At 36.8% G+C, this 26,246-nt stretch overlaps 1 protein-coding gene across 1 annotated transcript; it reads right to left on the bottom strand.

Moving 5' to 3' along the window:
- On the bottom strand, window positions 1-26,246 carry GABRP (gamma-aminobutyric acid type A receptor subunit pi). Its single transcript, XM_075209800.1, has 9 exons — window positions 26,154-26,246; window positions 24,957-25,054; window positions 15,077-15,144; window positions 11,847-12,064; window positions 10,740-10,822; window positions 6,408-6,545; window positions 5,381-5,533; window positions 4,316-4,512; window positions 1-408 (listed from the first exon to the last, which is right to left on the bottom strand). Exons 1-9 carry the CDS (start codon window positions 26,204-26,206, stop codon window positions 109-111), a joined length of 1,308 nt encoding a protein of 435 aa, XP_075065901.1. The 5' UTR covers window positions 26,207-26,246; the 3' UTR covers window positions 1-108.

Raw genomic sequence — 26,246 nt, forward strand, 5'->3', positions numbered from 1 at the left:
TTTAAATTAATATATGAGTAGAAAAATACTGTTCATGTAATGAAAAATATATTTTAGTCTGTGCATCTATAACGATCACATAATCTTCAAATGTATTAAACAAGTATGTTAAAAATAGAGGTAGTAACACCAGTAGAATAGATTAATGACCAAAAATACTAGAGGAAAAGCTATTCTTGAATAACGATCAATGTTTTCAGGGTTTTTCACTGTGAAAAAATCAACAAACGTGTCTAATTTTTCTCTGATTTTCAGCCAAAATGTGAATTTTATATTTGTTTTTAATTTATTTGGATCAGTCTTTCTTTCAACCACAATATTTTCTATTTGGCTGTCTTTTCTACTCAGTTCTTTTGAAGCTTCGTTGATAGGGATGACAACATTATCTTCTCGACCTTCAGATAGATTCTAAAATAGAGCAAAAGCAAAGAGTGTAAAAGAAATGTTACTTTGGTCACTTCGATCAGATAAACAAAGTTGACTCAACTTAATAAATTGTATTTACAGTTGCCTGCGTTTCATTATTTATCTGATCAACAACTCGAATGATACTAGGCTTGGACTGGCAATGAAAAATATCAGGGGATCTTTCAGTGAGCATTAAGCCTAAATGGGCACCTACAACAAATTCATTAGAAAGAATGCACTAGAAAAAATGTTGTCATCTGATATCATAAAAGGAAAAAAACAATTAAGTCCACATTGTATACTATTGTGTATATATGATATTAAATATATAACAGTGGGTTCTTGTAACTGGAACTGCTGGTGGATACATGGATCATAGATTGTAAGCTTGCGAGCTGGGTTCTCTTACCTCTCTGTCTGTATGTATTACCCAGTAATGTTTTATTAATGTTTGTTCCCAATTGTAAAGCGTTACGGAATTTGCTGGTGCTATTTAAATAAATGATGATGATGGTGGGCTCTTACTGCCCCAATCCAACACTGATTGCTAGTAAACTCCTCCATTTGTTGATTTGCTCCAGTCAGACATTTATTCAATTTCATATAGCTTTGCGGATACTATGTATATATATATATATATATATATATATATATATATATAAATATATATATATATATATATATATATATATATATATATATACACACACACATATAATATATGTAACAGCTATATTTTCAATTATAAATGTGTTTGACTATATGTCAATTGAGTACCCGAATCTGTATCGTGACTTACTTGTTTTTAATCAAGTATGCCTGTGAGCTTTAGTAATACTGACTTTTTTCTCTGTACTGCAAATCTTTATTTTTAACCCCTTTCTTAAAATAGAAAAACATATTAAGGTGCACTGAGGTCAGTAATAGGCTTAGGCATTGCAAAACTGTATATATTAATTCACGCTTGGACACCTGTGTACACACTTATGTGCTTACTTAAAACAAACAGAAATGTATAATATTTTTTGGTAGATTGGCAATTGCTAACAATATTGTGACCTATTTGCAAGTTTAATCTGCCCATGTCTAGGGCTCTTATAATTCTGAAATAAAAAGGACAGGGACACCTATGTGTCCCGAAGTTTACTTAGTCCATAACATCTACTTCTTACTTTCTTATAGCTTCCAAATAAGCTACACAAGGTTATCAGAACCTCTTTCTGTATATCCTGTTGATTTGGGTACATCACAGTATGAATTTTTGAAAAACAAAGCTTGTGAGTTAAACATCTTAGATTACAAAAAGGGAAAACCAGAACACATGATGGGAGCTTTGTTATCTATAGCCACACTGCTTATTTGTGTTCTTTTGGCCCACCACCATCAGTAAATTAATGTTACTTTCTTGCAAATGTTTAACTGCTTATTTTACGCTCTTTTTCACATTAAGCAAGTGATAGATAGGATTGAAGGCATTTAGAATTTAAAATTGTATTGCAATACATGCACTTTCTATAAAACATCTTTACTGTTGAAACTCAAGTTTAAGAACACATTTAGATCAGCAATGTAAGTCAGCCTGTTTTGCACTTTGGAAATCTATGCAATCTATTATTATTATTATTATCATCATCATCGTTATTATTTTACATGGCATTAAAAAATAAAACAAATCTGAACACCTATGTTGAGTCAGATGTAATTTACACCAAAAGCATAGCCATAAATAACTATGTTCTAATTGAGAGTTTTTTATGATATATTGCTGTATATACTGAAAATACTGAAAATGATGGGCACAATTTTTAAGGACTGTGTGTGTAGAGAATCCTTTCCATATATGTATTGTCTGCATTTTGGATTCTTACTGGATAACCATTTGGATCTATAGCTGCACAATACATTTGAAGTACTTGTTGATTGACGCTTTTTTTTTTCTTTTACACCTTGCCCTTGCCCCTTCTTTAAAACAGTGATTTTATATTAAGAAGGCCACACACTAGCCAATCAAAAGTGGTTAGCATGGGAAAGCTGATTGTGATTGGTTGAAAGGTGAAGGATTGGCCGGGGCACTCTCAGTGTGTGCAGAGTACTTGTAGTGAAAATTTTATATAATTTAATATGCTTTCTTTTAGTTTATTCCCTAGGGTTTACCAAGCAATAATATTCCCAATGGAATATGTCATGAAATAAGTTTTTTAAGAATTTGTATTAAATAAAATAATTGCAACCCTTGATTTTATGTTTTATATACTAATTGTTATATACTAGATTAATAGAGGTAGGATCTTTGTACACTCTATGGTCACATTTTTTTTTTCAACCATTACCCTGGCATCCACAACCAGGCTGTGTTGGGAAGAGCAGCAGTGCTGTTTATCAAGGAACTGGTAGTTTTTTAGAGGTGGGTCTGCTAATTTTTTCCTGATGCCCATTTCTCAAATGTTTTCAGCTTTGCATTTTTGTAGTGGACCCAATGCTGTGAGTTTCCCATTTATAGTGTGACTGGCCCAGTCTGTGCGCTGGTTTCCACTTTAGCAGGAGGACCCAATGCTCACTTCCCCCATGTTTTATTGGGAATCAGCCCAGACTGTGTGGCATTATCTGCTGGTTATGGATTTTGAACGAAATTGTAATTCAAAAACAATGCAATTTGTTGTGACATACCAGGTATCTTTTTAACACTTGATATATCTGTAAATTGTGTTGCGTATTGTATATATTATTGTATATTATATAATAGATTATTTTTTCTGGAGTGATGCATTCAGTTAGAGGGTTGCCAATTAAACAGCCCTGACGTAAATATTAGGAACTCTTTCCCTTGGTTTTGTTTTGCACCTTTTCCCTGTTCCAGATAGAATACATATATTATGCTGTTTGTGCCTATGGGATACACATTATCCACTAATTTTGCCTTTATTACTTCTCATTGTTCAGCCAATTTTTGTGTATCTTTGCAAACCCACCATCCTCTTAAATTGTGGTGCAATGATATTACAAATGCAAAAACTTGTGGTTAGCCATACTCTACTCCAGTCCCTGATAAATTGTCCTCCATGTTTTAAAATGCTGTGTCAGACAACGTGCAATTAACATAGTTTCTTCATTATAGTGATATTGTCATCACTTCAGTATTCATTAAAAAATCACGTTATAAGGATTAACATAACATCTATCTTTGATTACAAACAAACTACCTCAGAGATCAATTTATGTGGCCTTAAGCCAATACATAATCACATATCTTGTAGGTGATTTTTATTATTTGTGTAATTTTTTCTGGGCAGTATACTGTACCAGACAGGTGGAGCGGGTTCCGTTCGTGACGTGACTGGGTGCCTTTTATGGAGTCTACCAATTTTGCAATGTGAATCTAGTAATGCCACACTCACATTGAAGTTTGTGATAGTGTGTGGTTAATGCTGCATGGTCTGCACAGCCTGATTCATTAAGGAAAACAAGGCAAAAATAAGGAATAAATCTTCTCCTGGGCAAACCATGTTACAATTCAAGGGTTGCAAATTAGTTTATTAATAGTTAAATACTGGCTGTTTTTTCATGTAGCACACAAATACTTGATAGCTTTATTTTTACACTAAAATGTAAAGGTGATATAGGACATTCCCTACCCCAACTATAAATCTGCCATCACATTTTAAATTTATCTCCCCCTCTAATTCAATATGGTTTTGCCAAGGTGCAAAGTTACTCTTTTTTTGCCTTACTTTTCTTAATGAATAAGGCCCATATACTGTATGTCAATTAGACACCAAATCATGCTGCTTGTCTAGACAAATCTTGCTCCATTTGTATTTAATCTCTTTCTACTGCAATTACTACAATTACCATTATATGAATACAATAGTTACAAAGTTATTTTAAGTTTATTTTAAGTTTATCCTACCTTTTTTTCACTTGTGTTTATAGCACTGTATTGTTCAGTGCAATAATGAGCAATTGCATATTCCACTAGTGCACCAAAAACAAAACTGAAGCAGATTGCAAGGTAAACATCAATGGCTTTTATAAAACAGTTGGCAGTAGGAAAAGTTGACCGAGAACCCATCAAAATTGTGGTCATGGCTAAAACAGTTGTGACCCCTGAAATGAAATAGCAAAAAAATGTGCTAAGTAATGAAAGTAATGTTAGTTTGAATCATGCATATTGAATTATATACTGTGTAATAGCTAATAATATAGTAAATTAGGGATTTCCAAAGAGAAAAAAAAATATGTATAATTTTTAAAGGACAAAATGTAGGAGCACACTTTACACACTAAATACATACAAATAACAAACATGTGTGCATTAGACTGTAATATTAAGATACAATATAGTATCTTAAATAAATATGAGGTTCTTAGATTAAGTTGTGAATGCCCATTTACTGCCACAGTAGAGTACCAAATGATAACAATCACACTAAACGTGTATGTATCAAATGTGGGTTCAAATATAATTCTGATAATTGTCAAAATTATGTTCTAAATAAGTTATTCTAAATATGGCATGACAATACTGTTAATTACTAAATAAAATTAGCTGTGTTCCATTTGTGCAGAGATATTACTGAAAAGCAACTAAAGTTTATTTTTAAAAAACTGCAGCTTATAGCATATGAACATCTCAGCAACAAAAAAAGTTGATTTAAAGATATTAACATTTTAAAATAATCTTGTTTTCAAGGTTTGATATTGTTTTGTAAATAAAACATACAACAAACCAGAGGATATCCACTGTTTTCTTACTAATAATAGAGTTCCATAAAATGTTCTTAGCCATCTTTGTTGATAACTACCATTGTATATGTCTGGATGAACTCCCCTTTTAAAATTATTTTTCATATAATGATAACATTTATAAGAAAAAACAGTTATCAAAATGTTTAAAAATATAAAGGTGTAGAATATGAAATAGTAGAATATGTTTACATCTATTCTGGTTTTTATGCATTATTCACTATCTTACCAAAGCATGTCCTTGCAGGAACAGAAGTTCTGGAAATCCAAAAAGATATCCATGATAGGACAACCAATAACGAAGCAGGGACATAGGTTTCCAAAATGAAGTAGATAATGTTTCTTTTGAGCACAAAATTTAAAGTAAGCCTAGGGTAAGTACCTTTAGAGAAGAAAATATTGCTTAATAAAGATCACAATTAAACACTATACCCCATATAAACTGTTTATTATACTGGAGCCATCGTTCCACATTATTTTATAATTCATATTAGGCCTGAGTCATTAAGGAGAGCAAAGCATAAAAAAGGAGTAAATTTGTACCTTGGCAAAACTATATTGCATTGGAGGGGGAGGTTAATTTAAAATATGTGGATAGATTTATAGTTGGGGTATGGCAGCAAGATCAACTTTAGATTTTAGTGTAAAAATAAAGCAAGTATTTGTGTGAAACATGAAAAGGCAACCAGTATTTTACTTATGTGCAAAATAATAAACTAATTTGCATCCCTTGCATTGTAACATGGTTTATCCAGAAGCAAACTTACTCCTTTTTTGCTTTGCTCTCCTTAATGATGTAGGCCCATTGACTTTATCTGAATAAATATGAAAATTCAACTTGCTATATGTAACAATTAACTTGCATATTGTTATACATGCTTATTGTTGCAAAATAGGTACATTGGCCTGTGGCCACATTTTTATAAGAGCTATGTACTATATAATACTGCACCTGCTGGAGTACTGATAAATGTGAAATAATTTAAGGCTAAAGGATATGGTTTAAACTTTCCATTTTCCTTTAATGACACATTTCATCTATTGCACCATTCCATTGCAATAGTTAGGATATGTCTCCACCTGCTGTCTTTACTCCTTTTTAATACTGTATGTACCATATGCATTGTATTCTCAAGAAAATGTTCATTTGCTCTTTTACTATGTCCTATTATTCCAAACAAAAATTGTATATACAACTTAATTTGATTTGCATGTAGAAAACAAAAGTGTGTTTAAGAGAATATAACAAGCTTTACCAGTTTCATCATTTCCAGTGGAGACTTTAGTGTAATATCTTTCAACTGTGTATTGTGCAAGTTGCAAAGTATCCATACCACGTATTGAATCATTTCCTCTCATCCAGGTATAGACAAGATCTTTAATATTATAGCCCCCTAGGAAGAAAGGAAAAAATTCATCAAAATCGGCATCATAATCAATCTTTCTCTCTCTCTATATATATATAGAGAGATATATCTCAACATCATACTTGTCTACTCTCCTGATATGTCTGGGGGGCTCTCAAATTGGGGAATCCTCCAAGATTCCCTGAAGAGCAAGCACTCTCTTGGATCGCGATCAGAGGCAGGGCTTAATGACATTACTTGCATAGTTAAGCCCCACAACTGCCATGCAATGCCAGGAATAGTCACAAGGGACGGGGCTGCAGTGACGCCCCCTCTTACACTTGCCACTCTCCCTATCTATATATAGACATTTACAATGTGATCAAAATGTAGGCTAAGAACCTTTTTTAATTTCAGAAATTATATAGCAATATTGCAGTTTACTATACAAATGATAGTTTATGTGTTTAATATTTTTGTCAGGGATTAGCAGTATTCTTAGGGGTTAATCTATACCTGTGTGATTGTATGCTATACTTTCTACTCCTATTCAGTAATCATGTCTGATAAAGGAAAATCTACCAGCTAAGTTCTATAATTGTTCAAAATGTAAAATAAAATTACCTATGGGACAACAGGACCCGGGGACCCTCTGCATGGGCTGTGATGCAGGGTCCCAGGCCGTGCAGTCTCAGATTTCGGCTTCTATAGCCATTGAGGAACCGAAGTGGGCAATGTCCTTGCAACAATCTGTAGACTCTCTGGTGCATTTTTTGTGCCGTCCAAAAGGGACTATAGTAGAGTAACTCCCCTCTACCTCGTTAGTTGGGATAGCCCAAACGGCAGTATTGTCTTAACAAGAGGAGAATGCAGGTGTAGATCCAAGTGGCCTTCCATCCTCATTGGCTCCTTCGGGCCTTTCCCAGGGGGAACCGGCCTGGTCCAGTGCTTTAGTTAGCGATATGTAAAGATAAATTAAACTGTTTTTTAGACTACCCTGGACCATCGGGGTCTAGGTACAAAAGACACAAAGTGAGCCATCCTGTCTTCTCGGTTTCTGACTCTGAGGCCTTATCAGAGGAGGATGGGACACTTCTGCATGAGTCAGATTTCCAGACACAGGTCTTAGACCTCGATGACTCTAATAGAAACCAAGGTGATGAGGATCTGGTTCTGGCAGTTCGGCGAGCCTTAGATATCGTAGACATTGACGAGACCAGTTAACCACGGGTTATTCAAAGTGATTAAAAAACCCATAATTTATTTCACCCCTTCTTCGGAATTAAGGGAGATTGCTTAATCGGCCTTGTCTCGCCTGATCGCAAAATGGTGGTTACACGTAGGTTTCTGTCCCCGTACCCATTGTAGCCAGATGACATAGCACACTGGTAACAGTTTCCTAGAGTGGATACAATGGTGGCTTAAACTGGTGCGCCAGACTACTCTGCCAGTTCCGGGCACCGCCAATCTTTAGGATGTCACTGATCGTAAAGTGGAAGGATTTTTAAAATCCATTTATGGTATAGCGGGAGCCTCCTTTAGACCCATTATATCTTCTGCATGTGTTGCTAGAGTGATGGAAACATGGGCTGACCGTCTAGCAGGGGGATTGCAGGTGTTGGACCCTCTTTCCCTGGCCTTACACCTGAAGGAAGCTGCAGAGTATCTGTATGTGGCAGCGCAGAATGCAGCATCCTTGTCATCTTTAATGTCAGCTACTGCGGTAGCTGCTAGAAGAACTCTCTGACTTTGGTCCTGGAAAGCTGACGCAGAATCGAAAAGGGCCTTGGAGGCCCTTCTTTTTTTGGGCTCTGTACTTTTTGGACCAGAGTAAGATAACTTTATCTCCCAGGCGACAGGGGGGAAGAGTACTTCCCTTCCTGTGAATGTGATAAAGCCTCGTACTCTGAGGTTTAGCACCTTTCACCAGCCTTTTCGTGGAGGGCCCGCTTTTAGAGGCCAGACAAGCAGAAGTAGGCCTTCATGGTTTAGAGGTCTCTCTCATAGAGGAAGTTCCTCAGCTGGTAGCAGGCGCCAGGCCAGACTTCCGGGGAAGCTGGCAGTCTGACTCTCGCCCTCCTCTCCTCTCAGCTGCAGGGGGCGTTTATCCAGAGCAGTGGATAAAATCCTCTCCAGATCCCTGGGTATCATGGCAAGGGGATATATCATAGATCTTTTAGTTCAGGCCCCTCATCGGTTCTTTGCAACTTTCTTGCTCCTCGGCCACAACAGAAGGCAAGCAATGTTGCAATGTGTAGATTCTCTTATTTCAGCGGGAGTAGTCTGCCCGGTCCCAGAGAATCAGAGACGCCAGGGATTCTACTGAAATCTCTGTTTGGTCTTCCTTCCATCCTATTTTGAACCTGAAGTCTCTAAATCTACACCTGAGAATAGACCGCTTTCGAATGGAGTCTCTTCGTTCAGTGATAAATGGGTTGGAGGAGGGAGAATTCCTGGTGTCCATAGATATTCAGGACGCATATCTGCATGTACCTATATGGGAGGGACACCAGCCATTGCTCCGCTACATGGCAGGAGCGGCCCATTACCAATTCAGGGTGCTTCCTTTTGACCTGGCCACAGCGCCCAGGGTATTTACAAAAATCATGGCACTAATGGCTGCCTGCCTCCTATCTATGGGTGTGAGCATAGTGCCCTATCTCAACTTTCTGATCAAAGCCCTCTCAGATCAGCTTCTTTGTCACCATTTACACCTCACTTTAGAGACCCTGCAGCTTCACAATTGGTTGATAAACGTCCAGAAGTTGCAGTTAATACCTGTCCAGGGGATGATTTTCTTAAGTCTTATAATGGACACCAGAAGACAGAAAATTTTCCTTCCACAGGATAAGATTTGCTGCTAAAAGACCTAGTGACCAAGGTCCTAGACAGTAACAAACCTTCCATGCTTTTTTGCATGAGGTTACTGGAAAAGATGGTCTCGACCTTCCAGACGATCACCTATGGAAGGTTTCAGTCGAGGTGCTTCCAGGAGGATCTCCTAGAGAAGTGGTCAGGTTCATCTCTCCACTTGGAACACCAGAGGATACTGTTGTCCCCAGAGGCTCATCTATCTCTTAGATGGTGGAAGAGTCAAGAAGGAGTAGAAAGGCAATGGGCATATCAGTCCAGATATTTGCCTGGGGAGAACAGTTCTTCACATCTCTGTCAGCCGTATTCATTACAGACATTCTAAATTGGGAAGCCGACTTCCTAAGTCGTCACACAGCAATGCCAGGGGAATGGTAGCTCCATCCAGAAGTGTTTCAGACTTTCCCTTCCTTTCTACCGAAAGTAGTTTCCGGATCTCACATTACTCAGGAAATAATGGTGCCAGTGTTCCAAGATGCTTCCGCAGGTTCCACCTTAGAATATTTAGACATGGTCAAGGCATTTCGTATTTATGCTCAAAGAACTTCGGACATCCGGCGTACGGACTCTCTTTTTGTCCTAGTCGATTCCCGGAAAAAAGGCTGGCCAGCTTCCAAGCAGACCATTGCTAAATGGCTTACCTTTATAATAAAACAGGTGTATCTTAGGGCAGACCGGACTGTACCTACCCACATTACGGCACACTCCACCAGATCTGTGGGGGCTTCCTGGGCTGCGTGGAATGGGGCCTCGGCTGATCAGCTATGCTGAGCGGCCGCTCATGGTCCTCAGTCCATACATTCACCAAATTTTATCAGTTCAGTGAGTTTGCGTCCTCAGATGCTAGCTTCGGCTGTAGCGTGCTACGAGCTGGGCATGCAGGACAGTCCCTCACTTAGGGGGGCTGCTTTTGTAAGTCCATTGGTAGCAGTGTCCCCCAGATAGGAAGAAAGAAAAAAAAAGATTTTTAAACTTACGATAAATCCCTTTCTCTGATTCCATCTGGCGACACTGCGTTCCCTCCTCTCTTTTCTTCTGCTGTTTGCTTCTTGGTTGTTTGACTCCCTTTCCTTGAGGGATTTAGAATTATACTGACTAGCTCCAGGGGGTTGCAGAGGGGAGGAGTCTGTCAGAAGACACAGTTTACCTAGTTAAGTGCCAAATCCACACTCCCCAGCTACAACACCATGGTATCAGTGTCCCCCAGATGAAATCAGAAAAAAGGGATTTATAGTAAGTATAAAAATCCTTTTTTTTTTACTGCACTTCTCATCAGACATTAAGAATTGTGTTTTCAAATTATTGCTAATATTACACTGATTAATAACTCAGTAATAACTCAATAATATGTAAAATGGATCAGATACTTACAGCTCTCTAGCTGTAGTTTGCATGTCTGTCTATCCATGGGGTATTTTGTCAGATCCATATTGCAAGCCACAGTTGTAGTTATTCTAAATAGAAGAAATGTGTTAATATATTGTAACAACATGATAATGATTAATAAATAAATAATTGGTTGTGAAAACTTTTATTGGTAATACTAGATAAAATGAAAACATAATTCTATAGCTTTAAAGTGTAATGCAGTGTATTGTATGGAATATCAACATACCCAGCAATAGGTGGAATGACTTATATGAAAAAGCAAGAAGCTTGTAAGCACACCCAGACAATGTGGTCAAGAGAATAACCAGAGTTCAGAATGAAAAGGATCACAATTTGTAAAGTACTATGTGGCAGGACAGAGATTTCTGAACTGTTTAGGAATGTGTGACATATGTAATCACTAAGTTAGAACCCATTCATACTAAATAAAATGATTTTGCCTAAATGAAATCATTAGCCAAGGTACCGTTAATACAATAACATCTGATACTTCAAATAGGTTTCTGTCCGAAATTGCAATTTTAATTCCTTTTCTAATTAACATACCCTCATTATGTAATCCAGTCAAACAGTGTGTTTTTAAAGTTTCATAAGTTAGTTTTAGGCAGAAGACTTATTTCAAGAATCAGGAGTTACAATTTAGAATTTGCAATACCTAGGATAATGATTTTATTCAGGCAATTTCATTTTCAGGGGAGTTACCCTTTAAAGGTAACTGCAGACCCACACAGAGCAAATGCCTTTTTAGGTAATGAGCCTATTTCACCATGGTTTAGATGGTAGAGACTGCAGAGGCACAAAATTGTGCTCCTTATGATGGGTATAGCTTGTTGGATCAGTGTGTTCCTAGGTGAATTACAGCTAGGAGTCTTACTTGTGGTGATTTGGTGTTGCATGACAATATACAAAGGGAGCAAGAGGAGCAAGTGTAGCTCAAAGTGTAGATTGGAACTTGAGTTGCAAAAACCATATACATTTTTATACTAATATGATCAAATACCTTGACCTGTCAAATATGTTTAAATATGCTAAACATATCCTTAGAATTTTTTTTCCCTATCACTTAACATTTAGGAATGCTTATGGTACCTGATTGCATATAATACAGTTCCATTGGAAAATAGTCGAATGAGACGGTTTTCCACAGTAATATCATGTAAGAAGGATTTCTTGGAATCTACAATGTATGTATCTGGGACCCAAAGCAATTGTACAAGTCTAGGATCCAAAGTAATGCTTTTATTGCCTTCAAACATCAGACGTTCATCTGTCCAGCGCTGACGCAAAAATATTGTGGCTGTGTAATCCTGTTAATACAAATAATAAACTGCTTAGTTGTCATCACTGGTTGTGTAGTTATAACATTTCACTAGAATAAGAAAATAGCAAGAAGACACATTTGTCTATATATACTTATATATTGTACTTATATAGACAACTGTGTGTATATATGAATGTAACTAAAGTCTATTGGTAAGACTTCTGTGGTTTGGAGGCTTGGATAGGAGGCCATACTGTTCAGTCGCATCTCACTAAATCTCTGCAAGACACAATGTAAAGCCTGCAAATATTAGTTACCCTGCTTCTCCATTCTTCAATATCACTACAGATTGTCACCATTACCACCTTCAGGGCTTCTTTGATAGAGACCCACTCGTGAACTTTCCACCGACAGATGAGGATGTGACCTAGGCCTACCCCTCTTGGGCCCAACAATGAGACCCGACACTCCAAATTGATTGCTCATACCTCTCTGAGGATAGAGATCCCTACAAACATTGGAACACCAGACATTTATCAGCGGTGGCACCTCTCAAAGAACCGTTCTTTCCCCTGGAGAATGGGGTCTTGAGTTGTACTGGCTTGGAAACTACAAGCTTTAATAGGGTGCCGCGTAGACCCCTCTTGCTATTCACCCAGGGTGGTGTTCCTGTCAACGTCTGGCAGGATCCAGTGATTAATCCTGTTGCTTGAACAGGTCTGATGCTATGGGTAGGATTATTTTCTTACTGGTGTACCTGAAACACTCAAGTTGCTGCCATCCCGAAACAGTTCTGCCTCCACGAATTCCCTGCACTGTCCAAGCATAAGCAGCCACATCGGAAGTGTCACTGTACTGTGAGTATCTTAATGAAGTTGCATATTGCTATACCACTATAGGCCCCACTCACTGCTCACTGCTCACAGTCCACCCCTAAAAACGGATGCTATACAGCTGGGCCCCCAAAGTATAGTACATTGTTATAGTGCTCCTTTAAATCCTGCTTGGATTGAGGCAACTGCCTAACTCATATCCTACTGCCTACAAGAGCAGAGTACTGCAACAGTGCTGGAGTCTGTTTTGTTTTTATTATTTTGTTACATTGTTTTTGGCCAACATGTACACTGCATTATAATTGTAAAGAGAGGGCCTCCATTTTATTTCATCAGACCACTAATTCAGCAAAACAATACATTATTTCACGTTAAGTAGTCTATCATAGTCTGTGGGGCTATTAGCATTTAGTTCCATTTATACTTGCTGTCACTCTTTAATGAACAGATTATCCTTCATTCTGATATTATTTTGCAGAATGTTTCCTGAGTGAGACCTTATGCCATCTTGTGGTTTCTCTGCATTTTGCAGCCCATCATACTTTACTGTTTGCTTATGCTGGATTCATTTTTCAGCAATTCTCTAATATTATATGTTATTCTAACACATCCTAGCTAATCCAATATAACTCATGTCTCAGTAAACCAACTACTCAAGGAAGATTTTTCAACTGTCCTGGACACTTACTTACATGGCACTCTTTAGAAATATCCCTTATATAAGTGCTAGACAATTGGATACATTCCTTACCTGCAACTTCATACGAGTTATACTACTCTGCTATTTTCTCAGTATGGTCTTGAACAGTTAAACTGGTTTCACAAACCATGCAAAGTTTTCTGAAACATAGCATTCAACCTGTGCATCAGATTAAACTTCTAATGTTTTGCATAGATACCTCTCCACTATGCTTTAAAAAAAAATCATAAATCAAGCATTTCCAGCCACAAGTCCCAAGTGGTAAAGGGCCTCCCCTAGCAATAGGGATAACAAGCAAAAATAATCTTCTTCTCCTGTCACCATCCAGAAGGAACCTATGTTACAAAAAGACCTGGATATTAACCCAGGGTTGGAAATTCATCTCACCGTACGGTATCTTTTCCCATATCAAGGATAATATTCTCAGAGCAGTGAGGAGTAATGATAATGCGTAAATCCTATTAGACATTCAGCTAATTTCGGAACTTTTTGACGATTAATAAGAAAAATTTGCTAGTGGAATTCCTTACAGATGGGCTTTTCCTGTGAAACGCCTCATCAAGCATGAAGGGTCTACATATGTGGTCTCCTCTCTAGAGGCTCCTGGAAGAATGGAATATCCCTATCAAGTCCAGTACCTCCACACATTCAAAGTGAATTGAGGTTGGGAAAGGTTGATTTAGTCTAAACCCAGCTTAGATCTGATCGTGCTTTTCATCTGAGGTAAGATAAGTATATTGCACAGGACTGGTCTGTGCCATATGTTGTACTGCTTACCGCTTAGACTAGTAAGAACAGACTTGTACATTTAGGTATGTGCCCATTTTATACCCTTCAGTTTGTTTAATGCATGGGAGACTTCCAATTTACAATAAGTTAGTTTATATTTGCACAATTTAAATATATGAAAATAGTGTTATATATTGTTATAATACCTATTTGTTCTGGTTGTATTTGAAAAATTATACTATTTTACTGTTTTTGAGTGTGTTGCTTGTTTGGTAGTGACATTAGCCACCCCCCACCTGTTAAACATTGTGCTGCACCTCCCCTCTGCAACAAATACTGTCGTCCAATTCCTCAGGTTAGTTCTGTTTCTTTTTCCCTCCAACCTTTTTCTATCCCATTCCTTTTCTCACTATCTCCACCCTGTGTCTCCCCACTGGCCATTTTTCATTGTCACAGTAGTACACAGAGCACTCCTTAATTCTAAATGTTAGGGGTCTCAATGTCCTGAATGAAAGAAGGCTTGCCCTTTCCACTTTCCATAACCTCAGAGCACATATTTTTGTTCTACAAGAAACACATTTTTCTTCTAATGTTCCACCTGTCTTCAGGAACAGTACATGCTGTACCGCCAATGGTCCATATATAAAATGCATTTTAGGCTATCACATTCTACTGTGTTTCCAACTTGTACATTGCCACAGAATAAATTTCTCCTTTATAAACAATGGTAATAATAATATATACTATAATGTGATGAAAAGCACAAGGAACTGATAAAAAAAAAAGAATTGCTTACCATGTTTTCTTCTGAAACAGAAGCAATGTTTGCAACTTCCAGAGTTACTGCTATTTCGACTGGCTTTTCTGAAGAAAACAAAAGTACATACTAATGACATACCTTATTGTATTATAAAATCATTTTAGAAGCTATACTGTAAAAGTGATAGCTTTCAAAACAATGTTATCTTAACTAAATGCAATGATTGTAGTGTTTTAGACATTTATCTTTTAATAGACATGGCTTAGTAATGCACTGCAAATGTTTTTCAATTTTTTGCGTTTGGATTTGGATACCAGCCCCATAACGCAGCCATTTGTGTAACTTGCTGTAAAGCTTTAAGGAAACACATTGTATCGCAATGGTTTCCAAAAATACTAAGGCCTTAGGGGTCTATGCTTCATTACACTGCAGTGCCACTAAATATGCATAGCTGCACATCGCAGTGAGGCATATTTAGGCAGCACTGGAATGAATTATGCCGGGGCTACTCTGGGAGCCTCGGTGAAGTGATCCCTCTGCTGCGATCTTTTTTTCCTATTTACCGGCAGCCTAGCGCTGTCAGTGAAAGGAGGAAGTAATGTGCGCATGCGCTAAGAACTTCCACTATAACGGATTCTGCAAAGCAGGAGAGGCTTCAGCAGAATCCCATAGGAAAAGACAGGCAAAGCCATCCTAAGATGGTGTTACCTTTCTGAGCAATGCAAAGCTTATCAAAGCTTCATGCATTGCAGAACTTCGCAGTTCCCATATTAATATATGGGGACGGCGAAGACAAGCGTTAAGTGGGTATGGCAGGAGAAATCTTTGCTTTCTTCTGTAATAAGCCCTTGATGCATTCTGCGATGGCCATTTAACGGAGTTAACTTCTGGCTCATCGTAGTTTGATGCATAGAGCGATCAGTATTTTTTCCATAAAATATGCATTTCAGTACTGCACATGTGAACCAAAAACGTGTATGCATACATGCATATGCAGATTTTATTATTTCTTAAACTTATGATTCATTGCGACTATAATAGAACAATGGGGAGGAATGGGGAAGGTCAACGTAGGCTGAGCATATTAAGTGCATGTCATCATAATTGCAACTGAAGTGTACACAGATGCATATACAACTGTCGGAAGGTGTATCCCTTGTGGGTGCTGTAGGGCTGGTGCAATGAGACATGATGATGATAACAATCAGCAGCACTAGCTAATTGCTTCTGATTAACTGATTGCAGATTTACACTTCTAGTTTATAGTACTTCATTCATTAGTATTGCTCTCTAATTATATCAATTGGCAATTCGCATTTGACTGTTAAAATCAAAACAATAGATGTTTGCATCTAATATAACTGAAATTAATTCGTATTTGTGTTTATATTTAATTACATTTTAAATAGCAAATGCAACTTTACATTTATTAATAACACTGTCAATACACTATTCTGTCTTGTGCATATCATACTTCATTACATTATTATATTTTGTATACAAATAGGGCATACATCCCATGTTATCAATTGGTCTGGCGTGCGTAATGAGCCATTACACACAATAGACTTATTGATTCATGGGGATTTCCTATGACCTCAGTGCAGGGCCCTCTTAACAGCATTATTTGCCCCTGGGCAAACAGTGTATAAAAGTGTAAATTATCGATAAAATTAAGCTTATATTTATTGGTATCTCAAACAATTCCCTCCTTACTGGTCTTCCCAAAAACAGACTCAAACCCCTAAAATCTATTTTGCATGCTGCGGCAAGACTGATTTTCCTTGCAAATAGCTATTCCTCGGTTGAATCACTCTGTATGTCTCTACACTGGCTGCCTGTCTTCTACCGAATCCAATATAAAATACTTTTACTAACCTACAAGGCCATCAACAAAGCTGCACCAACATACATCTCCTCTCTTGTCTCAAAATATCTCCCAACTCGGCAACTCCGTTCTGCAAAAGATCTGCGTCTCTCATCCACCCTCATTACATCCTCCCATTCCCGGTTACAGGACTTTTTTCGGGCTGCACCCACTCTATGGAACTCTCTCCCTCGCACAATAAGACTCTCCTCTGGTCTACAAAATTTCAAGCGTTCTCTGAAAGCCTACCTATTCAGACAAGCTTATAATATTCCTCAACCACCCTCTTAACCTCACTACCTTTAGCCTGTTACACAATTTCACACAAGACAAGTACACCCTGACCAACATTGTTGTGTGACAGGATCATTTAGCTTATGAGTCACCTTACCTTTGCAGTCTGGCTGAGCCAAGATGCAAAATGTATACTTAACCTCATGTGTCAATCTCCCATTGTCCCATAGATTGTAAGCTTGCGAGCAGGGCCTTCTCACCTCTTTGTCTTTTTTACCCAGTTTGTTTATTAGTTTATTATGTTTGTCCCCAATTGTAAAGCGCTACGGAATATGTTGGCGCTATATAAATAAATGATGATGATGATGATGATGATGATATTTAAACATTAAAAAACATGCTGTACAGCAGAGATAAATCCCAGAATAATATACTGAAAAGTTGGCAAGCCTATGTGGCCCCTATGCTTGTGAGGCCCTTGGGCAACTGCCCAGCATCCCAATGCGTTAAGATGACTGAGCCTCATCTCACAGGGCATGGGAAATCCCTGCTATAAATAGCCTTGTGGCTGCAAATATTTCATTACATGATGGGAGCTTTCCATTTTGCCAAGCAAGGATCCTCTGGATTATTATTTATTTATTTTTTAAACTGCAGGATTGAGGATGTGGTTGTTTTTGGTATTGTTCTTTATGGACATGGGTATTGTAGCACTACAAGCAGCAGCATGCCCAAACTGTTAATGGCAGCCTGGGCTAGCTGGGACCTGTAGTGCACCAAGGCAAAATGGTGGAATCCAGACACCTGCTGACCAGCCTGGGATTGGTTGTCATTATGGCAGGGAGACCCAACATTGTGGGTTCCCCTGCTATAGTGTCATGAACCCTGGCTGGCTAAGCATAGTGCTGGTACCGGTAAAATCAGTGGGCCCCCATGCATTTTGTCCCCTGATTTTGCTAGTACCATGCTAGGATGGCAGCACCAGGGTTAAGTTGTTTGGAAGAGGGTGTGGGGCGCTGTTTTTTTCTTTATGTATTGACAGCTTATTTATTTTGTTTATTGTATTTACTGTATTATGCCGGCAGGTCAGATAGTTGTATTGCTGGCAGGTCCAGTAGCTGTATTGCTGGCAACAGTCTCAGGAGCATATTCAATTGTTGAGTTTCCCAGTGGCGTTAAAAGTATTACCGTTATTACGGTAATACTAAGCCGCATTTCAGCTCGCAGCTCCCTGAACCGCGAGCTGAAATCCAACCTGAAAGGTACCGTAATAACGGTATTTACGTGCACTATTACCATAATGACGGTAATAGTGCGCAAGTCACGTTACTTTTGAATATGCCCCTCAATGTCATTATTTTACACACTGAACCTGTTAACATTTTGACTGTTGATAGGTGCAGCGTCGACAGGTTGTACCCAACCCTTACATACATGCCACTTTTTGACTGTATTTAGCAATCAATTAGAGTTGAATTTTGTAACTTCAGAAATCCCCTCACAAAGTAGAAAATCCATTTTCCTAAATCCTTTTGTTATCACTCAACAGGAATATTTTACCCTTTCTTGACTGGGGGCGTATTACTCTGCATGAGTATAAAGAATTGGCAAATATATTGGTTATAGAGTAGTGGGAATATGTTTTTATTTTCCTTAGCAAAAAAATTATGTATATGTTTATCTTTATTTGTGAAAAATAAAGTACTGTACATAATTTAAAAAAGCTTCATAATTAACTCAAACAAAAACGTGAACAATCCACTGAACAAAATATGTTTCATAAGCCTCTGGAAGAAACCTTCTCTGCCATGCCAAAAAAATGGACCTAACATGCCAAAGGATGGCAGTTCTTCCCAGTGTACCTGCACTGAAATGTAGAGATGAATGGAGCTGAAGTTTATTCTCTCATCCTTGACATGTCCCCTTTCCTTAATTACTGTTCTGCTTCCATTTAGTCACAGCAGCTTCACATTACCTTTGTAACCTTGGTTACACACTGAGTATTGCAGCTCTGATAATTTCATAACCTGTTCAGGAGTTGGTAAGGACAGTATGTATTGACCTTCCAGTATTTTATCCAGTAACCAGCTTTATAGCTTCCCCATTATAATGGAGAGACCTTGCATTCTAACCTTTGTTGCCTTTGTATGATTTATGAAGTAATGAAGGAACTTAAATGTATGAAATTATCACCAAAGTTCCTTATAACAGAATTCTAGATTGTTGAAACAGTTTAGTATGTTATTGTTTCTTAGCAGCAACATTGTCGCTATGCTGATCTCCTCGCTCCTATGGTTTAGCGCTTGATCACGCCTCTCTCTAGTTTTCAAATTGTGGTCAACTGACATCAGTGACACAATAAACTCAATCATGCTCTATTTAAAAGGGACTCTGAACACTTGTCAGTGGCAGAATATAAAGCTTGCTTTTTACTCCTACATTTTATATTTTTTGGGCTCCTGTGTTCCAGACCTATACTCCTGTGCTCCTGTATAGCATCCCTCAGGTAATTTAACCAGTCTTCCTCTGTGCTCCTTCCATGCATTTCACTTGGGTTTGTTTGACCATTTTTCTGCAATAAGATTGTACTCCAAGCTTTCTCTAATATTATTTCCGCAAGTACCAATGCACATATGAGGGCTTTGACTTGTGAACACCCTGCCAAAAAAATCTTGCGGGGTTCCCCACTGAATACCAGGAGGTTCATTAGAATCTGCACCTTTATCCCACTAGCGATAATCTTGGTTGACAACTAGAATCCACTACAAAAAGGTGTAAGTTTGCACCATGACAAAACCATGTTGCATTGAAGGGGGATGTAAATTTAAAACAGATTTATAGTTTGAGTAGGGCATGTTATCTTTAAATTTCAGTGTAAAAAAAGCTATCAGGTATTTATTTGTGTGCTACATGAAAAAGATGCAAGTATTTAACTCATGTGCAAAATAAACTAAATTTGCTCCCCTTGCAGTGTAACATGGTTTATCCAGGAGAAAAACTCTTTTTTTGCCTTACTAACCTTATTGAATAAGGCCCCCTGACTGCATTATTGTCAGTTATGAAAAAATGCCACAAGATGGAGCCATTTCTCTAAAATTGATGTTGAATAAAGCTGGACAAATGGATTTGGCTGATTCTGAATTTAACAAAAATGTAGCACTTACCAAACAAATTTGTGTATAAGTTCAAATTCAACCAAAGTTACACCCTCTGCTGAATTAGGTCAAGCACGCTGCAAGGAATGAAGCCAATCAAAAAAGATTAAGAAATGCCACATGTCTATAGCCTTATAAAAGGAACTTACAGCCTCACCGGTATTCATTTTGTTAAAGTTGTTCTAGGAAAAAACATTGGATCACGTTGGATCAAGACAAGAAGAAGATTCCAGGTAAGTATTTATTAGGAAACTATACTACAGAAAAAAAATATGGCATCAAAATACTATATTAATGTAGCAATACTAACGATTAATTTATACTAAAGGAGCATTATGATTCTTTAGTATAAATTAATCATTATGATCAATGGGGGGTACTATTACTTTATCACTTAGATCAATGGGGTTACTATCATTTTAATATGTAATCAATGGGGGCACTATTAATTTATTAGTTTGATAAATGGAGGTACAATAATTTAATGACTTAGATAGATCAAAGGGGGCAACATTAATGTATTCCTTAGATCAATCGGGCAACACTATTAATTATTTTTATTACTGGTCAAACACTTGAAATGCACACTTGAGGCACTATATGTGTTTATATGCACTGCCACCCATGTGGATGCTGGCACTTGTAGTACTGCAAGAAATAAAGAAAAACCATGTCATACCTTTTTCTACCTTTAATGTGACCATACAAAAAAATTAATAGGAAAAAAAAATAGGAAAAATAAGTGAAAACAAAAAAGCATACAAAACCCTGGTTGGATAAATGTGGACAAGCTTTCATAATGGAGCTGTAACTGTGATCTGAGTTATCCAATTACATTCAAAATCATGATTAAATGTAACACAATTCCTGTAGGATTTCCTTGCAGTTATCTTGGATGCATCCTACTGGGATAACCATGGTCCACAAGGAGCCTTCAAAATATCCTTGAGTTCTCATTGTTGGAAGAATTTCAAAGGCATTACATGTACCATCAAGATTATCATCAATAAGTGGAGATAATGTGGCACAACAGTGACATTGCTGAGATTAGGATATCCACAAAACTTGAGGACAGGACAAGGAGAATACACATCAGGGAGGCTACCAAGAGTCCTATGGCAACATTACAGGTGGTGCAGGTGTTTTTGTTAGGAACTGGTTATACCCTGCATGTGAAAACAATCTCCTATATGCTGTACATGTCTAGGCTATGGGGTAGAGTGGCAAGACAGAAGCCATTTCTCACAAAAAAGAACAGCCAAGCCCATCTGTATTTTGGAAAAAATACATCTAATCACCCCACACCATGTGGTAAAATGTCTTATGGTCTGATGAGACCAAGGTTGAACTTTTTGGCTTTAATTCTGAAAGACATGTTTGTCTCAATGACAACACTGCTCATTCCCGAAAGAACACCATGCCTACAGTGAAGCATGGTGTGTTGTGCTTTGGGACTGGTACTCTTCAGCTGGGACATGAACTCTAGTCAGGATAGGCGACATAGTAAATAGCTCCAAATATCAAGATATTTTGGCGAGAAACCTGCTGTTTCTGCAGTTTGCAGAAAACTGAAGATGAAGAGAAATTTCTTCTTCTAACATGATAAGGATCCGGAGCACACATCCCAGTTAACCAAGGAGTGTCTTCAGAAATGGAATATCAAAGTCTTGGATTGCTCCAGTAAGAGCTCAGGCCTCAGTCCCATTGAAAACCTGTGGAATGACCTAAAGTGGGCTGTTACCAGGAGATCCTTTGCAATGTGATGAGCCTTGAACTATTTTGCAGGGAAGTGTGGGATATAGTTGCAAAGTCCAGGCATGCAAAGTTGATACAGACTTATTCAAAAAGGCTCAATGCTAAAGGTGCTTCCACAAAGAATTCGTTTATGGGTATATACCTATGCACCCATGGTATTGTAAGTTTTTTTTTTATTTTCACTTCTTTTTCATAAAAATTGTCTATTAGTTTTTCACTTGCATTTTGTGGGTTGCAAGGTCACATTAAAGGAAAATGCTCTGGCATGGTTTATCTTAATTATAGATTTTACATCACAAATACCTAAATTTCAAAAATGGTTTGTAAACCTTTTAAATAAACTGTAAAAACCATAAATTTACAAAAAGGTCAGTCACCATTACAAGCCAGAAACAGTAGTTTAGTCTTTTTTTTCAGCTTGTTATTGACAACATGGCCATGGTGTATGTAGTATGAGCACAAAGGGCCAATGACCATGCAACAAAGCTCAGAACATTGACCATGATCCAACATATGGAAAGGCATCATAGCATTCCATGTAACAACTGCCAAACCAGATGATGACTTATTCAAAAATACAAGTTAACTTGATAATTGTATATCTAGCATTGTTTCCCATTCTTATAATATCAATGAGAGCGATGGTGATGTACATACTGCTCATTTTGGGACTGAAGTTGCATCTGATGTCAACTGTGAAGTGCAAATTGTAAATTATCAGTCATCATCTCTTAATATTTTTAATAATTCCATCAGGAAAGTCCAAACCAATCACAGCTATGGCCATAAACCATCACTTCTGACAGTATTAGATGGAGGGGAAAAAAATATAGCAGCACAAATCAAAAAACACTTTCCCTAAACAATCTTGTAGCAAAATGGTAACTTTAGAAATGATGCCTTTCTGATTTGTTAAATTTGCATCATTTCAGGAATTGGTAACTTGTGCTGAACCAACATGACAATACTTATTCAGTATTATTTTTTTATGCAGAGCTTTACAGTTATGCAACTAGATGACATAAATAACCCTTATGATACTTAATCCAAAAGTTAACTGTCATCCTTGCTTTTCCCCAACAGATAATCTGATTTTTCTATGATTTAGTTAAAAATTACAGCACTGAGTATTTTCCATAACACTTGATAAATACAAATAATAGATAAATTTATATTGCCAAAAAAATGTGTGCAGAATTGCTATATAAATGACATATTAACCATTTCATAAAAATAACCCAGATATAGAAAACATGCCTCTAAACATTTTAAATGGCTAAATAGTGACACATTATATTTGTATAAAACAGAATTATATATGACTTTATACATTTATAAATACAGCATGTTAATAAAAATTCACAAAGGTACAAAACATGGATGGTAATATTTAGAGCCAATGGAGAAGTCTACTCATATTTATCTTTACATACATCTGATCTGAAAAAGGACCCTTGCGATACATATGTAGGTTATAGTGAGGGAACATGTGAGATTAGCTTGAATAAGGGATGAATGTTAGCACAGAAGGACCCATTGTAGAAATCATTGAAATGCAATATAATAGTGAGCCAGAGAAAATAGTCAGAGTAAATTCAATCAATAAAATGATAAATTATCAGTAAAAAAATAACTAAAGGGGGTGAAAGAAAAGCAATCAATGTAGATCATAGAGAGAGTATAGTGAATGACTTCAAATGAGACACCAGTAGTGAACAAACAGCAGACAGTGAATTAATCAATCAGTGTGGACTGAGGGATGTAAGAGCAATAACTAATAGGCAGCAAGCATTTAAAAGGATGATATTAAAGGAATGTCACAGTGTAAATAATTTTAGTGTTAAATATGGAACGGAATAACAAGCTGAGCTTTTCATATTGTAACAGTAATAACCACTGAGGAATAGACACATTCTGATATTTAAGCTATAAGAACTGGGGCTTTGATTGAAAGTGATACAAATTAAATAAATGCATACCAATCAGTGTGAAGTATGAAGTGTGTAGCGTTAAATAAACTTGTAAATAAATAAATAGGAACATTGAAATACTCTGAGGTAATTGTGGGTTGGAGACTTAACATCAATAAAGTGAAAATAAAAAAATAATGTAATTACACAAATAAATTGAGACATTACACAATATGTCTGAAAGATCTAATAATTGGTAGAAATATGCAATTGGATTTGAGAAAGACCCAGTGGCTGCTAAACCATAAAATTAAGATTAGATTTTTAACATTGCAAGTAACTGTGCCATTACTTGAATTAACGGTGGCACACCTCATATTGTGCATTTAAAAGATCCATTTTTTGGGGATCTATAAATAAAGGCAGAGAAAATACCCTCCTATGAAACATATAGTGAGCTGCTGATAAATCTGAGAACATTTGGTTAAACATTACACTGCAATAAATATATTTCTATGATTTACTAAATATCTAGCTATGATAAAGCTATATGTGATAATATCATATAAATTAATATATTCGGGCCATCAAACTTAATGATTATATATAAGAAGTTCTTATTGAATATTTTTAATTATAAGGATAGGGACTCTTTTATTTTAATTATACATTTTACATTTTTTTTACCTTTCTCTTTATTTCACAAGCATATTTACAGTATTTTAAGAAATGAGTTTCATAATATTTCACAAGTGTATTTAATGAAGACTCGGATAGGTTGTGTTTTCCTATTGAATGAATAATAATAAAGAATAGGATTTTTGATTTTGCGATTGATGTTCCTTCCAAATCTGTGTGTCTCCAGTAGTAATGTCCTTTTTTCTCATTGTTTTATAAAAGAAAGGGCCAACATGAAAGTAAGTGGCACAGGGGAATTTGTGCCCAAAAGGTTTTGGTAGAATAACGGGAAATTAATATTTAAAAATGATACTTACCATTCAACTTTGGCCGCAGGTATTTGTTGTAGTTTTTTGTGAGATTTTGAAACCCTGGGAGTTCATTTGTTTCCTCTGCTTCTGAAGCGGACATATAACTAGGAATACATTAAAATATAATGTGATTAGATAGAAATTTGAGATAAACTCCATGGCTTAGTAGATATATAGTTTAACCAAGGTAAATATTTAAAATGACAATGATAGTCTTAGTCTGCTTTAAGGTGACATCATATTAAATAATAGTTCTCAGTCATTTTTAATATTGAGACATGTAAAGTCACCAGAGTTTTATTTGTCCTTTGACTTCACCTGCTGGTACACCACGTTTCTTTGTAAGCAAGAAAGATGGAGGTCTTTGATCTTGTGTGGAATATAGAGCCTTAATTGCCTTCCCCATTCAAAATAGATACCTCTCACTTGAATTATTTGAAACATTCCATACTGTCAGATTTTTTTTTACCAAGCTGGACTTGAGAGGAGTTTATAATCTGGTTCAAATATGTCCAGGTGATGAATGGAAAACAGCTTTTTTACAGGTGAGTAAACAGTGTTTTGAATGAAATGCTCTCTCCAAAGTGGACAGGGTTCCTGTTGAATCCTCTTTTTTGCTCACTATAAAACTAAATCTTCAGATGACCTGGTGAAGAGTCCTCTATAAAATTATTCCCTAATTTTATTCTACGATTTCTAACATATGCACAGATGCAAAATAAGAATACTTTACTGGAGGTTTTATGAGAATTATCACCATAAGTACATAATTGTACCTCATTTGAAATGTAATGCTGTGTATCAGCAGCCAGGGGCTGAAGTCTCCACCATCTGCACGTGGTGGGAGCTGCCTAAGCAAATCAATGCCAGCTTAGCATAAAAATAATCCTTCAGGTGGTAGTAATCTGTTATATTATGTAATGAGGACAAACAAGAACAAAATTTAAGACATCGCACTATGACCATGATTACAAATATGGGGAGCCCATGGAAGAAAGCCAACTTGGCATCACAGTTCAAAATAATGCAGTATAAAAAATTGTAAATTACTGAATTGCTTATTTATATAACTTTTCCAGTTTCAGTAATCCTAAAATAAAAAGTCATAGTTTTATCTCATTCATTACATTGAGATAAAAGTAAGCAAATCCCAAAATATTTTCTTTATGCTATGTTATTTATAAAAAGTTACAGTTCACTTACCAGAGAAATAGAAAATTCCAGAAGAAAAGCATGTGACTAGGTTTGCAGTACATTTTGAAAGAAGTGATCTAAGAGTTCTACCTGGAGGGTGAT

The sequence above is a fragment of the Mixophyes fleayi genome, chromosome 4, assembly GCF_038048845.1.
Source record: "Mixophyes fleayi isolate aMixFle1 chromosome 4, aMixFle1.hap1, whole genome shotgun sequence".
Lineage (NCBI taxonomy): Eukaryota > Metazoa > Chordata > Amphibia > Anura > Limnodynastidae > Mixophyes > Mixophyes fleayi.

What these genes read in the sequence shown, in the direction of transcription:
- GABRP (XM_075209800.1), bottom strand. Translation starts at nt 26,206, where the DNA reads ATGTACTGCAAACCTAGTCACATGCTTTTCTTCTGGAATTTTCTATTT. An exon ending in TGGAATTTTCTATTTCTCTG is followed by an intron (nt 25,055 to 26,153) that starts GTAAGTGAACTG and finishes ATGTATTCCTAG; the next exon opens with TTATATGTCCGCTTCAGAAG. An exon ending in CACTGGAAATGATGAAACTG is followed by an intron (nt 5,534 to 6,407) that starts GTAAAGCTTGTT and finishes TCTTCTCTAAAG; the next exon opens with GTACTTACCCTAGGCTTACT.